General features: G+C 34.9%; 3 protein-coding genes across 3 annotated transcripts; 2 read left to right on the forward strand and 1 right to left on the reverse strand.

Annotated features, from left to right (window-relative positions):
• Positions 1-2896: 2896 nt before the first annotated feature.
• On the forward strand, positions 2897-11657 carry LOC115989793 (AT-rich interactive domain-containing protein 4-like). The gene is made up of 16 exons (XM_031113666.1): positions 2897-3848; positions 3991-4179; positions 4855-4908; positions 5054-5142; positions 6040-6316; positions 6468-6524; positions 6823-6854; positions 7163-7298; positions 7384-7557; positions 8836-9453; positions 9936-10073; positions 10146-10244; positions 10640-10740; positions 10845-10935; positions 11129-11250; positions 11406-11657. The coding sequence occupies exons 1-16, from the start codon at positions 3696-3698 to the stop codon at positions 11452-11454; spliced, it is 2379 nt and encodes a 792-aa protein (XP_030969526.1). The 5' UTR covers positions 2897-3695; the 3' UTR covers positions 11455-11657.
• Positions 11658-12903: 1246 nt separating this feature from the next.
• Positions 12904-13344, reverse strand: LOC115989045 (E3 ubiquitin-protein ligase RNF14-like). Its single transcript, XM_031112706.1, has one exon. It carries the CDS (start codon positions 13342-13344, stop codon positions 12904-12906), a length of 441 nt encoding a protein of 146 aa, XP_030968566.1.
• A 951-nt stretch (positions 13345-14295) lies between these two features.
• LOC115989046 (E3 ubiquitin-protein ligase RNF144A-like) lies at positions 14296-16205 on the forward strand. The gene is made up of 2 exons (XM_031112707.1): positions 14296-15113; positions 16133-16205. The coding sequence occupies exons 1-2, from the start codon at positions 14296-14298 to the stop codon at positions 16203-16205; spliced, it is 891 nt and encodes a 296-aa protein (XP_030968567.1).
• Positions 16206-16463: the final 258 nt, after the last annotated feature.

Raw genomic sequence — 16463 nt, forward strand, 5'->3', positions numbered from 1 at the left:
GGGCCATCAACCTTGCCTCTGTTGAAGGTTGGACGAGAATTATCATTGAAGGAGATTCCAAAATTTGTTTCGATGCTCTTTCTGACAAAGACTCTCTGCCTCCTTGGAATATTAGCAACATTGTTAGTGATGTTTTTTGTGTTTGTTTGTCATTCATTAATATTTCTTTTGTTTGGGTTAGAAGAGATTGCAACATGGCAGCTCATGAAGCTGCCAAGTTTGCACTTCAAACCCCTGTGTCTTGTTGTTTTTCATTGGACAGTCTGCCATTGGTCCTAGTCACCGCTTGTAAGGCAGACTTCCCTCCCTGTTCCGGCAGACTTCCCTCCCTGTTCTTTCCTTTTTTTAATGCAAAAACATTGAAGTTTAGCAAAAAAAAAGTCACAAATTCACTTTTTTTGCTACTGTTTTATTTGACAATATTTGGAGATTCCGTAACCAAATCATCTTTATTGAATACATTCCAAATCCTACAAAAGAGGTTGAAAAGATAAACAATGCCCATCTTGACCACTTATCAGCCTGGTTCTCATTGGTATCGACCTTAAATTTATGTTGGTGTCATCCACAATTAGGTTGAGTGAAGGTCAATTTTAATGTTACCAACCGACCCATGCTTCTTTCACTGTTCCTATGTGTCGAAATGAATTTGACGATACTGTGTTTGCCCACTCAAATCTCTTTTCCATTACATATCTTTCTCAAGGTGACGCCCATTTAGCTTTTCAAACAATGACACTCGTTGTCCACCATGAATTCCAATATGTTATCTTCGAAGGAATCATTGAGGTCCCTTTGCAATTGCATTTCTCTCCCCCGTGGTTTTTTTAGGCTCCTTGCGTTATTGAGATTTTATTTTTGTCTTTAGGATGTTAGCTTCTTGTCTCATAATATGGCTCATTGGGCCGCCTCTTGTAATTGGGATGGATCAATATCCATCTTCTCTCTTCTTTTTTGAGTTCTTATCCTCAAAATTGAAGATAGTTTGAGGCCCTCTCTTTATCTTTAATATTTTATTATTCATAAAAAATGACAAAATTTAGCTTCAAAATTAGTTGTAGCATTCAAGATTACTGGTTAGACCAATTCAAGTGATTGAAAGAGGAAACCTAGAAAGAAAAAGAAGTCCATGCTACTATAAGGCCTCTAAACTCCTTCCTCACAAACACTATTGCGTTGCCCATGGGGACGGGCGGCCCATAGGCGCGAGATGTACCTTTTGGAGGGGGGGGGGGTGGCAGTCCCTTGGAGATTACAACTTTACTCAATAAAATAAATATTATTACATATTTTGAAAATCTAACCGTTGAATTGCATGTTCTTTACACTCTTAATACACATGTCAAATTTTGTGTCAATTGGATATTATTTACTATATGATCAATAAGTTTATATTTTATACATAACTAGTCGCTAACCCGTGCGATGCATGGGAAAACTATTAGAAAATAATAAAGCATGTATATATTAAAAGACAATTTAAGTTCATGTGTACTTGCAAGGAATACATACCTAAATAGTTCTTGCGGTAGAAATAAAAATCTTATCTTTGAAATAAAGAACTGATGTAAACAAACTAACCTTACATAAAACAAATTTATAAAAAAAAAAAAAAAAAAAAAAAAAAAAAAAAAAAAAAAAAAAAAAAAACATAAAACTGATGTCACGGGAAATTCAGCCACATAGTAGTAATATATAAATCTCTTAAAACCTAAACCTAAACATAAGGACTAAATATATAAACAAACTAACCTTACAAAAGCTGAACTTTATAAGCTAAAATCTATACCGTGCATTGTAAATCTTGAATGCTTTAGGGCTTCCTACGTCTGGAGAGAGAGAGTTTGCAGAAACCGTGGCTTTATATTTCTTAACTTGAAAGAGGGGTAAGGTTGCTAGGGTTTTGTAGATCTTGAATGCTTTAGGCCTTCCTACGTCTGGAGAAAGAGAGAGTTTGCAGAAATCGTGGCTTTATATTTCTTAACTTGAGAGAGGGGTAAGGTTGCTAGGGTTTTGAGGAGTTATAATTTTTATTTATTTTTTATTTTTTATGCTGACATGGAAAATTGTGGTGTCAGCAAAGGTTTCGGTTTTATATATATATATTTATAGATTATAGATTATAAATTACAAAAACTTACAATTTAAATAATTTATTTTTTTATTAAAATTTAAACAATTTATTGATGATCTAGTTATTGAGATTTAATTTTTTTTTAAAGCATGAAGAACATAAGAAGAAAATGTAATTCAATGATGGATTTGCCAAAATTCATCTTCAATAAAAAGATATTGAGTAAGATGGTAATCTTAAATTACAACTAATTTTATAGTAAAAAAAAAAAAAAAAAAACCCTACACGGTGTACAAGAACAACTTTCCTACTCTTTTCCAGGAATTTTTGGTGCTTCAAGGCCGAGTAATGTTTTCATTAGTTTAATGAACAGGAGCTTCGAACTAAACGGAACAGGCCTCACGTAGCCAAACCAAGATCAAAAAAAGAAAAAGAAAATCCATAAAAAAAAAATTAAAAATAAAATAAACACTTACTAAAAGAAAAGAAACATAAAGAAGACTATGACAACCAGTAGTAAAACTAGTAAAAAAAACAATCCTTGAACATTTGTTTTGACTTTAATCTATCTAAATCTATTGGAGCACTGACAACGTTGTTGTTGATGTTAAATTCACCAAGTCCGAATCTAATGGTCACCAAACTATGATGCAAAATTATCCCAAAAACTTTATAGTACTATTCGTTTGGTTCAATTCCTTATGAGAAAAAAAAAAAACAACCTTTACCACTTGTTTAATTATTGTTCACATATATACAAGTTTGGATTCTTGTGTTCTGTTTCCAATCAGAACATTTTTTTTTTTTTATATAACTTTTATAACTTCTCTCTCCTTATTTTTCCTAGATTTGACGTTTGACCTGAGGTTAGATATATTTTTTAACATATGGGAATATATATAATATAATCTGATTTTTTGGTGAATATGTGCATTTGATTTTGTGTTTGCTTTCCAAGAAGTTGTTTTTAATTGTTATATATAGTTTCTCTTTTGAAATAAAATAATTGGGGGATATGAAAATTAAGGGACTAGGGTTACCTTTTCTTACTTTACTTCTCTATTGGGGTGCCTGTTTATGATTTCATAAGCTGCGGGCTCACTTGGGTCGTCGATTTTTTCTTGATTTTCTCATCTGGGTTGTTCAAAGTTCCTTGATTTCCCATCTGGGTCGGTGAGTTTTTCTGCTTCTATTGTCTGAAGCGGCGTGTTTTCTCATCTGGGTCTTGCCTGTTTTTCTCTATCTTAGCAGCTTTCGACATTGAATTTCTGGGCTTTTTTACTCGTTTGATTGAATCAGAGAGGTAAAGTTGATTGATTTCCTTGTTAAATTCTGTTACCAGTGTTTGGGGTCTTGGATTTTGGCTTTTTTTCCAGAGATTTGGATTTTTTTTTCTTCCCTGTGGCTGGGGGGTGTGTTGTACACTTCTTTCATTGTTTGATAGAAGGAAGAATTAAGTTAAAATTTTGATCAGGCTTGATAGAAATTGGTGCAGTAGTTAAGGGGTTTTCAATCCCAGGGGGGGAAGCTATGATTTTTGGGCTGTAACTTTTCTGTATCCAGCATCTGAGGCTTTGTTGGGAAAGAAAGTGAGGTGTTTCTACTCTCTGGGAATTGTTAAATGATGTTTCATCCACAAGGGGCTTCAAAACACGCTTGTAGTCTTCTTGCTGTCACTAGTGACAAAAATTTAGAAGATAAACTCATGAAGGATGTTTTGGAAGATAAGCCGAGATATCCCTTTCCAGAATTGGTGTCCTCTGGACGTTTGGAGGTGCAGTAATCTATTTTTGGTTGTAAATTTTCTATAATGAATATCAGATTGAAGAGTATTGCATATTTTATAGTTCCTAGTTCCTAGAAGTTCATTGTTGTTTTCTTTTACTATAGTTATATTTATCCCTCTCTGACTGCAGGTTCAGACTCTGAACAATCCAAGCAAAGACGAGTTATGTAAGACTCTGGAATCGTATAAGCCGAGCATTGTGTACTTGCAAGGAGAGCAGCTTGAGAATGATGAAGTTGGGCCTCTGGCGTTTGGAGTTGTTGGTGTGTCCACCCCGGACGCTATATCTGAGATCTTTGCTAGCACATTGCCTACTGCTGTATGTGATACATCTAAGTTGAACATGTTTTTGTGGTGTAGATCATTCCATTGTCTTACTACTCCCCGTTGTGGTGGGTGGGGTAGGGGTTGCATCTTTTTCTGAATTCGTTTCTTTACTATCTCGTTCGCTGCTAATTGGATTGCTACATACATCTCCACCTTTTACTTTCCTATGTGTTTGTTCTTTTTATTTTTATTTTTTAATCTTCCAGTGTTAACTTTTGATGCTTATTGCACTTCCACAATAGAATCCTTAAATATTGGAACATATGGTCAATAGTGTCAGTATGGTAAAAAAAAGGGAAGGTGAGTGAGTATAGAGACAAAAAATAAAAGGTTTAAAATTTCACTAATGTTTCCTAATCAACTGAATTGAACATATATTTAACAGTAAAGAGATATGGATTCAGCATGTGTGAGTCATTTTGGTAGAAAATTAACATTTGAGTAAGAAATCAGCAATAATTCTGTAATGTAGATGAAATTTGTAAACAAGTTCATCATAGTTTGTGCGGTTCTGCATGGTCTTATGTAGCTTAGTCCCATGAACCCCAAGTGTTCTCCACCATTGTTAATAATGTGTTATGTGACTGAGCATTTGTTTTCTTTGATATGGTGAAGGTCATTACTACATTTGGCATTTGATCTGATTTGATTTCAAATGTGTGTGCAGGTTTATTTGGAAATCCCAAATGGAAAAAAGTTAGCAGAGGCACTTCACACAAAGGTGACTTTTGAAAAGATTTCTAAGCATGCCTTATTGTGTTTACAGTTCATTATTATATTAAACCATTGAAAGCTTGTGTTTGCAATGGTTTAATGTAATCTTTCAAGGAAAAATTTAATTGAATTGATATGCTTCATTGTTTCAGGGGATTCCCTATGTGATATATTGGAGGAATGCAATTTCTTGTTATGCTGCTTGCCATTTTCGTCATGCATTATTTTCAGTTGTACAGAGGTATATTATCTCTTACCAAAGTGCATGTAGTGGCTTTTACTTTAGTTTGGAATGTTCTGTGAATGAATAGTGCACACTTGAGCTTTAGATAAATGATGGGCTAATAATTGGAATCTTGGATAATTTTCGTTCGTACATGCATACGTAAAAAAGAGTCACTTTATTGTCTTACATAAATTTGGAATGCCATATAGGAGTTCAATCAATTGGGTGGTTGTCTGCAATTTTTGAGACCCTAGTGACTAAATAACCTAGTCTATGAACAGTTATTTCTCTCTGCACGTTTGGAGGCAAGATAAATTATCTCATTTTGGAGCAAAACTACTCTCTCTCTGATTAAGGTCAGATTATATGCATTAGCTTTTCTGCGTCTATGTGCGCACATGTCGAAACATGTTTTATAGGTTGATAAAATGGTATAATGATAAACCAGAAACTTTTTATGTTTGGATCTTTTAGTTATCTATTTTGGATTGTTGGTTAAATGGATCAATGGTATTTTGATTGAGCTGTTGATGCTTGTCTAGATCTATGAGCTTGCCTTTGTGACCTCTTATTGAGGTAGTTTGTCACACAGCATTACATGGTATCCATAGCATGCTTCTTTTGAGCGAAATCCTAATAAATAAAATCTATTTATGGATATTACCAAGTGGTCTTACAAGCGCATAGGTAGTTAAATCAGGGACCCTGTTGCTCGGAGGATTACACTTACAGGGTACCCAGATCCCTGGCCCTCAACAATGGTGCACATAGGCTGCTGCTGCCTCTGTATCTCTCTCTTTTTTTTTTCTTTTTTCCTGGTGGGACAAGAGTTTGGGGAGGAGGAGTATTGGAGAGCTAAATTATATGAGCTTGAGATGGCATTTAATCTTTATCTCTTTTGTTGGATTGCAGTTCATCTACTCATACATGGGATGCTTTCCAACTTGCGCGTGCTTCCTTTAGACTTTATTGTGTACGAAACAGTCAAGTTCTTCCTGCTAACAGCCATAAAGTTGATGATGAGCTGGGGCCATGCCTTCTAGGGGACCGTTTGAAAATCAATGTTGACCCTCCTGAGGTAGATGCAGAGGAAGATGATGAAAGTTCTTTAGGTACTTTGCCTGCTATAAGGATACATGATGATGATGTGAGCTTGAGGTTTCTTGTTTGTGGAGTGCCATCCTCATTGGTGAGCTGGAATTTATCTCTCTTTACTGGTCTTTATCTGATGGTTCTTCTCTTAGGAACATATGCACCTAATTTCATGCTTAAACAAACACAGCCATCCACCCACATATATATTTTTTCTGTAGTTCGCTTATGGACAGATTTCTTTTCAGGATGCATGCTTGTTAGAATCATTGGAAGATGGCCTCAATGCCCTCTTGAACATTGAAGTAAGTTCAATGAGGATTATCTGCAATTATTCTTCAATTAACTTGAGCTTATGTTTCTATTTTTACTTTACATACAGTTATATGGTAATGTCTTCTCATGTATGTTCTTGTCGTCCAACTTGGTTTTCTCATTAAGTGTTAGTTCTCCTATTAAAAAAGGAAAATAAGGATTATTAATATCATATGCCATTATATTTTTGGTGTTATTGACATGCGTTTTGTGTCATCTTTTTGGTGTGAGGGAGGTTTCAACTTTTCTGTATTGTTATTTCTCATTTTGTGCTTTATGTTGTTTCAGATACGAGGGAGCAAACTTCATGGAAAATTTAGGTATTATTCATCTTGGAATTTGTTGATATCTACAGTGGATATATTTTTAATGTTACCTAGTTCCTTTTAAATTATTTTGGTTGAATAAGCTGCATGCTTACAAAGAGATGCTTAAACCTGCGTTTGCAAGACAACCTACTTGTTTAAGTTTTCTGTGTTTATGTTGATATGATGCTTTCTTGGGGTTTTAACATCTTCAAGATGTTTTGATCTTTTAAATTACCTCTGTTTTGAATGATTGTTTGTCTGCATTTATTACCCTGCCTAATAACTTTTTAATATGTCAATTCCTTTATAATGTGGTTCAGTGCCCCTCCTCCGCCACTTCAGGCAGGGACATTTTCTCGTGGCGTTGTGACTATGCGATGTGATGTAACAACCTGCAGTTGTTCTCACATCTCACTTCTGGTGTCTGGTAGTGCTCAAACGTGCTTTGATGATCAGGTAAGCAACAAGGATTTTTGTGGAAATTCTTTTTTGGTATTGGAGATGTTGAGTTCTAATACTTTTATGATCTATATATTTTCAGCTCCTGGAGAATCATATTAAGAATGAAATTATTGAGAAGAGTGAACTTGTTCATGCACTGCCTGAAGGTGATGAAAAGAAAATTACATTCTCTGAGCCTCGTAAATCAGCTTCAATTGCTTGTGGGGCAACTGTATTTGAAATTTGCATGAAGGTCCCTACATGGGCTTCTCAGGTATTTCAACTACAGAACTCTCCTTCCTCAATCCCCTGCTCCCCCCTTGTCATTGTAATATTGTATTGAATTTTTCCCCCTCTTTTCCTCTTATTTTTTGGGCAACTGTAATGATTTTCTCTGTTATGGTTGTGCTTTTTCTTGAACATGACCCTGATACAAACCTTATGCCTGATTCATTGAACATCAATTTTCAATGTTGAACTGTTAGTTCACTATCATTGGGGTTCACTTTGAAAGTGAAAGCATAGCACATAACTACCAAAATTCAGTTGGTGATTTTATCTATGATTTATTTGGGTCTATAAGTATAAATCTGTGATTTGATTCTGCTAATGAGGGGGAATCTTTATATGGCTGTAACCTTGAGCTTGGATTTAACTGCTAGAGATAATGGTTAGAGTAACCTGAATAAATGGCACCTTCCTTTTTGGGAGGCCTCAATTGTCTGATAATGTTACCTATAAGACTTTTGGATATCTGGATTCTTGCAGATTCAAAGACCATCTCTTACAATGATTACCTTGAATAATTTTTTTTTTTTTTTTGGAGAAACGATTTCCTTCAATACTTAGACCTTCTCCCTTTTACATTTGAGAAATGAGGAGCCTTGAAATGGCACTGATTTAGTTACAACAGGGTTGATAGCTCATTATGAGCTTGTTCATATTGTTTGATTACTTACTATGATTATATGGCTTATAAATATGTAACAATAATCTCTATTGTACCTAAAAAAAAATAAAAAAAAAATTCTTAATTTTGCATTTAGCTGGATCAGTCTGTTCCGAACAGCATCCTCCTTCCCGCTCCCCCTCTCTCTATTGGTGATCCTGCACCTAGAACTTATAAGAGGAGGTGGTGCCACTTGAGCTAGAGCTCATTGGCACTCTTTAGCATCCTTAGAACTTGTATAAATCAAAATTGCAAATTGGGTGGATTCACTGTTCACCTGTCTTGAGCTGGAGTCAGATCTAACCTCTTTTAGGACAGTTAGATTGCTGGCGTTAGGGCATTATGGTTCATTATAAGATATTCTGAACTAGTGAGCACTGAACAATTTTAAGCCTCAGAGCTTGAGAAAATTATGCATGATTCAGCTTTGAGGCTCAAGTTCTTTGACCATTTGCACCTCTGAATGTATGGAAAGTTACTTGTTCTATGAATCTGAATTTATTTTGTAAAAAGATACTTTATCAAGCACACTTACTCTGTTGTGTTGATTTGGGGCAGCTAACTGGATGTTTATTACTGTTTTTGTTGTGGTTTTATTATCAGGTTTTAAGGCAGCTAGCGCCAGATGTTTCATATCGTAGTTTAGTTGCACTTGGAATTGCAAGCATTCAGGGATTGCCAGTTGCTTCTTTTGAGAAAGATGATGCTGAGCGTCTGCTTTTTTTCTGTTCAAGGCATGGAAAAGATACCTGTAGGGACAATTTAATTTTTAGCAGCCCCCCTAGTTGGTTGAGACCACCTGCTCCTAGTCGGAAGAGGTCTGAACCAAGCCAAGGGACTACCCCTGCTTCCCATGATGGCAAGTCTAATAAAATTGATGAAGATGACAGAGACACTAGATTGCGGAATGGGGTTAGCATGCCCTTACTCCCAGCTAGGCAAAGATTGAAGGTTGCCGCAATGAGGCCTATTCCTCATGTTCGTCGCCATAAAATGACACCATTTTCTGGAATGTCTGAGGCAGATGGGCATGATGGAGGCCAAGTTAAGGTTACTTTGCCTGTTGTTACCCCTGTAAAGCAAAGTATTGTAGGATCAGCTCCCACAACACAACGAAGATCATATTCAAGCTCATCTCAAGCTAAGCAGATTATTTCCTTGAATCCACTTCCTTTGAAGAAACATGGGTGTGGTAGAAGTCCAATGCAGAGTTGCTCCGAGGTGAGTTGTCTAATTATGTTTTATATGACCAGCTATGGTTTTGGCTGCAGATATGGCTGTTTTGGAAATCCATCGTGCCTGTTCTTGCATCATACATTATGATGAAGAAAAGGAAAATATACAAAACAAAATTATACATCCAAATTACAGTTACTTTCGTAGTAAAAAATGGAAGTAAAAGCAAAGCTTTTACTTTTATCAACTTCCTTAAATTTGTTTCGTTAATCACAGAATTGAATAAGAAAATTAATGCCAAGATGGTTTGATGAGCCAATATCAGAATATCTTGCCCATGGGACTCTTCAAAACACAGTGACTTTTTGTGGTAAATGTGTTTTAAAAATGAATGAAATGAAACACATATGTTACAAAAGAAACGTTAGTGTTGTGTCCTCAGAACAGAAGTTTAACTCAAATCAAAGATGCTTCTAGGTGAGGAGGAGAACTTACTCTACTTGGTTGACGTTATAATTGTCTTGTAGGAGGAGTTTCTGAAGGATGTGATGCAGTTTCTAATCCTTCGAGGACATACTAGGCTTATTCCCCAAGGTGGGCTTGCTGAGTTCCCAGATGCCATACTTAATGGGAAGCGTCTTGACCTATACAACTTGTACAAAGAGGTGAGTTCATTGAATTTTTCTGGTTAGTGGGAATTAGTACAATTTGTTGCTGAAGAGTTCATGCATTTGTAGGTGGTTACAAGAGGAGGCTTTCATGTTGGCAATGGTATCAACTGGAAAGGGCAGATCTTTTCTAAGATGCATAATTACACAATGACCAATAGAATGACTGTATGTTCTATAATCTTTCTTTGATCTTCTTGATTTTTAGTTCTTTCAGCAATGGTCTTTAATTTTGGTCCTACTATGCAACCTTTGGGGTTTCTTTCTTTGTTTTTTTTTTTTTTTTTATATTTAATTTTTGGGTTGGAGGGGGGGGGGGGGGAGAGGAGTGTGTTGGAATTGGAAGAATGGTGAGGGCAAGGAAGGATGGTAAAACAAGTGGGAGGGCATAAATGCTTACTCCTCAGGTGCTTAAACAAAAGTATTTAAATGTGGATGTTTAGTTGTGACAAGCATATTTTGAATCTACTACGAGGAATAGAGTTATTGTTAATCACAAATACTCGTGTAAAACACATTTATTATAACACTATTTGATTTGGGTAATCTATTTGTTTTGACAGGGTGTTGGTAATACGCTAAAAAGGCATTATGAAACTTACCTTCTAGAATATGAATTGGCTCATGATGATGTAGATGGGGAGTGTTGTTTGTTGTGTCATAGGTATGTACTTTTCCCTTTCTCGCTCTCTCTGCTGAGATGGTAGTTAGTAATATCATTGTAAAATAAATGTTTACTTACAATGGAAGTTTACAACTGTTGAGCAGTAGTGCAGCAGGGGATTGGGTGAACTGTGGCATATGTGGTGAGTGGGCCCACTTTGGCTGTGACAGAAGGCAGGGTCTTGGTGCATTTAAGGTATCAGTATTGCAATTCCTGAACTCCATAAGAACCTGTTGGTTGCAAAAACTATTTGCCTCATAGCTATTATTCTTTTCGTAGCTTTTATACATGCCAGGAGTTTGATTGCATACATGTGCTGCATTTACCATACAAACTGGGATTTGTTCTGAAAAAATCATTGTTGTAATAATTTGTTTTTAACTTGCAGGATTACGCAAAAACAGATGGGCTAGAATACATATGTCCACATTGTAGCATTACAAATTTCAAGAAGAAACCACAGAAAGTAGGAAATGGAGTTCCTCAAGGCTCGATGATATCAAGACCATTGTAATTCATTTTTGCATTCCTTTTTTTGTTCATTGGCTTACCATTTTTTGGGGTTTCTTTTTCTTATATCATGTATGAGAGACTCTTAGTTTGCTCGGCTAATGGGGTTGCATGTTCTTATTAAGTTCTCACCCACTTTCATTGCAATTAATTAGGAGATTATGGGGAAAAGGACAAGGAGTAGAGAAGCATACAAGTCGATAAATAGAGGATAGGTGTCGCAGGCATAGTATTACAAGTAGGAATTTATATTTTCCACTTTTCAGTGGGGTGGATAGGTATTAGGGTAAAGATGCCCTTAATTTAGGCAGGGTGGTTGTAAAATATTTTGATTCTCCTTTGAACATTTGACTGATGTAGCTTAATGACGATGATAAATATATCCATTAAATGATTCCCTGTGTCTAGATTATCTGAAAAGAATAATCTTTATACTATAGTTGATGTAGTTTATTATGGATATCCCACAGAAATCTGTTTATTGACAAGATGGTGTGATTGACACAAAACAACTAGCCATCAGATGATTGCTAGTTGTTCTAAATGAAAATACCAACACCCGTTTGAAATATGCCATAAATGACACTCAATTTTCTTTCACGGTCTAAAGAGACCATGGATTTTTAGGTGAATATCCAGAATCAGTTCGTAATACAGGTTGATTTTTATTGTTCATGGCCTATTTTATTGTGTTTTGGTATGCTTGTGTTGTATGGTCTGGTGGCAGAATGGTTTTATTTATGAAATGTGTTTCTTCCTGTCCCGTTTTCTCTTGTTGATTCCCTGTTGCCCCTCTCAGGGTGCTCTGTTTCTTCAAAAAAAGTTTTTTGGTTCATCCCAAAAAAAGTCTTCTTGTACAGCTGGAAATGTACTGAAAAATTATCTTGCTTACTAAAAATGGATTTTTCACTTAAAATTGTTCATAAATTAAATGGTTGATTTTTGTTTTTTAAGATTTACTTGTATTAAGCACAAAACCATGGCCAGAAATCGAACAGGAAACGCCACTTCTTAATATTGGAATTTGGAAGATTATAGTAGGTTATATTCATCAATTAAATACTCCCTATGCTGCAAAAGTTGAGTCTCAGACTCAGCTTGGTTATTAGACCTATAACAAATTTAGTGACAATTTTTTTTTTTTTTTAACAATTTGTTCATATAATGAATTGTAATTGATGCAATGATAAAGATTATGTCAATGGTGGGTTCATGTTAAAATTCATGTCAAATCACAACTCAACATTTTATTTTAATACATTGTAAAATATTATGTATTGTTGTAGTTAATGATTGTTATATTTAGGCCTATAATTACACATTATTAAAATTTTTTAAGTGACCGTGACATACCTTTTAAATCTTTTAGACTAAACTACAAATGAGTACCATAAATAGGATATAATATACTAACCTGCATGTAATGTGCAAGCAGCCTTGAACCTTGTCCCCATAGAACTTGCAATGAGGACAGCTCCTCCAATTATTTATCGTGGCAAGCTCCATCACCATTATATCTTCCCTCTCTCTTTCATCCTTGTTTAAGTTTTGAAATCCCTGCATTCAATACTTGCATGCCATGAAACCCTGCACTGTGCACAGAATAGTCTTCGACAATTTGGACACTCAGATGCAGTCACTAACTCCCCTCCATCATCTACTAACATAGCCGAGCAGTCCTTGTAGGGGCAGTAAAACTTTTTGAGACCCAAGAATCAATGATTCACAAAGGGCATCTCCCCATCTATCAAATACTTCTTGTGGAATAATGTCACGGCAACACTGAGGCTCCAAGAGACCTCTACAGTTTGGATCAGGGCATTTCACTGATGATATATTTTCTTGTAACTTTGTTGCAACATATTGGCTAATACAGTCAGCACAAAATGAGTGAGTGCAGCTATTGTTTGTGAACATTTCACTGGATACTTTCCCATCCATGCAAATCATGCACAAGGTTTGAGGGGAATGAGAAGATTGACCAGTTTCTTTACCCTTTCCATTGTGATTTTTCATAGAAGAGGAACAGTACTCTTCCTCCACCAAAGGAGTTGGTGATTCCCTATTTATTCTTGAAGAGATTACTGAGGACATGAGAGCCTCTTGAAGCTGTAAGCCTGTAACTCTTAGCCAATAGGAAATATTTTACAATGTATTAGCTTCTAATATTTACAAAGCATACATTTATACAATAATAATAAATCTGTTAATTTCTAGAGCTGTAAGTTAATACAGCAAAGCAAAAAAAACTCACATTAACCCAAAACTTACAATTCTTAGTTGTACACACTGAAACAAAGCAGAAGAGTATTATAACAATGAATAATCGGTGGTAAGTGAAACAATATGAAAAATGTAACTTTCTGTGAGGAGATGCAATGCAAAAAGTGATGATGCATGCTCCCTTTTATAACAAGGAGGAGAAATAAAAAGATAAAAAAGTATCCATGACATAGATTCTATGTGTGATATCAGTAGGTTAGGTTTTATTGGGAACAAATAAAGAATATATTCCAAGTACTTTGGTGAATAAGAATCAAGAAGAAGAGGTGATTGACTCCAATTTTCGGTGCCACAATTTTTTTTTTTTTTCGGCATACCAAAATTCCTATTAAATATTTATCTCTCCTCCCTTACAATTTCGGCAACTTGGTTGCCATAAAATTTTTTTTTTTTTTCTCCCATTTTTGGCAATTTGGTTGCCAAATTTCCTATTAAATCCTCCCTCATTTCGGCAAAACCATGCCCCAATATTTCTAAATATATTCTTCAACAATATGAATAAAAAGAAATGGAAGAGGAAAAGAAAGAAAGTAGTTTGGAGAAAAAAATAAAAATAAAAATAAAAATCTAAGCAGTACTGTAGAGCCGGGTCAAGAGCCTTTTTAGATTCCTAGATATAGATGCATGCATGGGGAAGCTGTTTATTAACACCAATACCAATCTATGCAGAATACTAAGCAGGGCCTCTAAATCCCTTGATTAGAGGTTCACGTATATAAATACGAACAGAATGAGATAACTTCCTTAAATGAAATATCAAATATGGCAGCTGGAACATCAAGCTCTAACAATCATCTCTTGGTTGATGACTTCTACTTCTCAGCTCTCCATGATGACGAAGAACTACTCCCCATCTCAGATGAGAAATATGCCCAAGAGTTACAGCTTCAAGAGGCTCTCATGTCCTCCGTAATCTCTTCAAGAATAAATAGGGAATCACCAACTCTTTTGGTGGAGGAAGGGTGTTCCTCTTCCATGAAAAATCACAAGGGAAAGGGTAAAGAAACTGGTCAATCTTCTCAGTCCTTCTCTCAAACCTTGTGCATGATTTGCATGGATGGGAAACTAACCGGTGAAATGTTCACAAACAATAGCTGCACTCACTCATTTTGTGCTGGCTGTATTAGCCAATATGTTGCAACAAAGTTACAAGATAATATATCATCAGTGAAATGCCCTGATCCAAAATGTAGAGGTCTCTTGGAGCCTCAGTGTTGCCGTGACATTATTCCACAAGAAGTGTTTGATAGATGGGGAGATGCCCTTTGTGAATCATTGATTCTTGGGTCTCAAAAGTTTTACTGCCCCTACAAGGACTGCTCGGCTATGTTAGTAGATGATGGAGGGGAGGTAGTGACTGCATCTGAGTGTCCAGATTGTCGAAGACTATTCTGTGCACAGTGCAGGGTTTCATGGCATGCAGGAATTGAATGCAGGGAATTTCAAAATATAAACAAAGATGAAAGAGAGAGGGAAGATATAATGGTGATGGAGCTTGCCAAGAAAAAGAATTGGAGGAGATGTCCTCATTGCAAGTTCTATGTGGACAAGGTTCAAGGCTGCTTGCACATTGCATGCAGGTTAGTATATTATATCCTATTTATGGTACTCATTTGTAGTTTAGTCCAAAAGATTTAAAAGGTATGTGTACGTCACTTAAAATTGAAATAATGTGTTGATGATAGACCTAAAGATTTATAATATAATCCTGATATAGATGCATTTGAAATTAATAAATAAAATAAAATAACAAAAAAAAACATACTTTTCTCATGTTTAAACATGCAATAGTAAGAATTAAGAGTTTTATAATTCAATTGACATTTTTTAAGTATTTCCTTTAGAGATATTTATGATTCAAATTTCTTTTTCATGATTATTGTTATAACTTAATTAATCACTTTAGAGAGGTTTCTCTTTTCTTTTCTCTTTTTTTTGTCAAATTCTTTTTATAGATAATCATAATGCAGTTTTAATCTCAATCAAGTACATTGACATGATTTTAGAAAATCATGCTTTAGAGCATTAACATTGGAGGTGTAAAACCCCCAAACAAATTACTATTTTAACAATACACCCGCTTAAATTGAGGTTTACCTAAGTGTGCTACTAAAAAAAATTTAACAACCATGAATAAATTTGTATATATACAACCTACTATTCATGGTTGCTAATAATAAAAGTATATAGAAGTACACAGAAGAGAGAAGTGAGAGATGGGAGAAAAGAGAGAGAATGGGTTGATAGGGTAGTTTATATTATTTTAATGAGTTGTATGTAAAAATAAAAAACTGAGATGTTATGCGATGCTAAATTACTGATTGTCTCAAAAACTTAAACTATTGAGATATAGTAAATTTAATTATTTAACCACACAATTCTAACATGTAAGTTGTAAAATAAATTGATAAAATAGATAAAGTAACTTTTTATTGTTGTAAAGTAAATATTTGTTTTACAAATCGAGACGTGAATGTTTAAATTTGTTATAACTTTGCCAAACAAGATCTTTTGATACATATTAGGAATCATTTTTAATTTCCTTCACTGTCGTCTACTTTTTTACTTTTTTATTGTATTTTATCTTTATTTTTTACAGGTGTGGATTTCATTTTTGCTATGGCTGCGGATCTGAATGGGATGAAGTCCACCAATGTGGACTTACTTATTAAGAACGTTGAAGTCCAAAGAATGCATTAGGAATGTGATTCAAATATGAATGTCATTCGGGTTAGAAATATATAAATTTCGATTTAGGATAATGCGCCATAGAGTATTTTTATCCCTGAAATTTTGTATTAAGAGCATTATTTGCCTTAAATTATATATATTTTTTTAATTATAAAACAAGTGTGAGGTTAATGGAACAAGTTGTTAAAAAAAAAAAAGCTTATAAACAACATGGTGCATTCTATTTATATAATGAATGC

Source organism: Quercus lobata, chromosome 5 (assembly GCF_001633185.2).
Source record: "Quercus lobata isolate SW786 chromosome 5, ValleyOak3.0 Primary Assembly, whole genome shotgun sequence".
Taxonomy (NCBI): domain Eukaryota; kingdom Viridiplantae; phylum Streptophyta; class Magnoliopsida; order Fagales; family Fagaceae; genus Quercus; species Quercus lobata.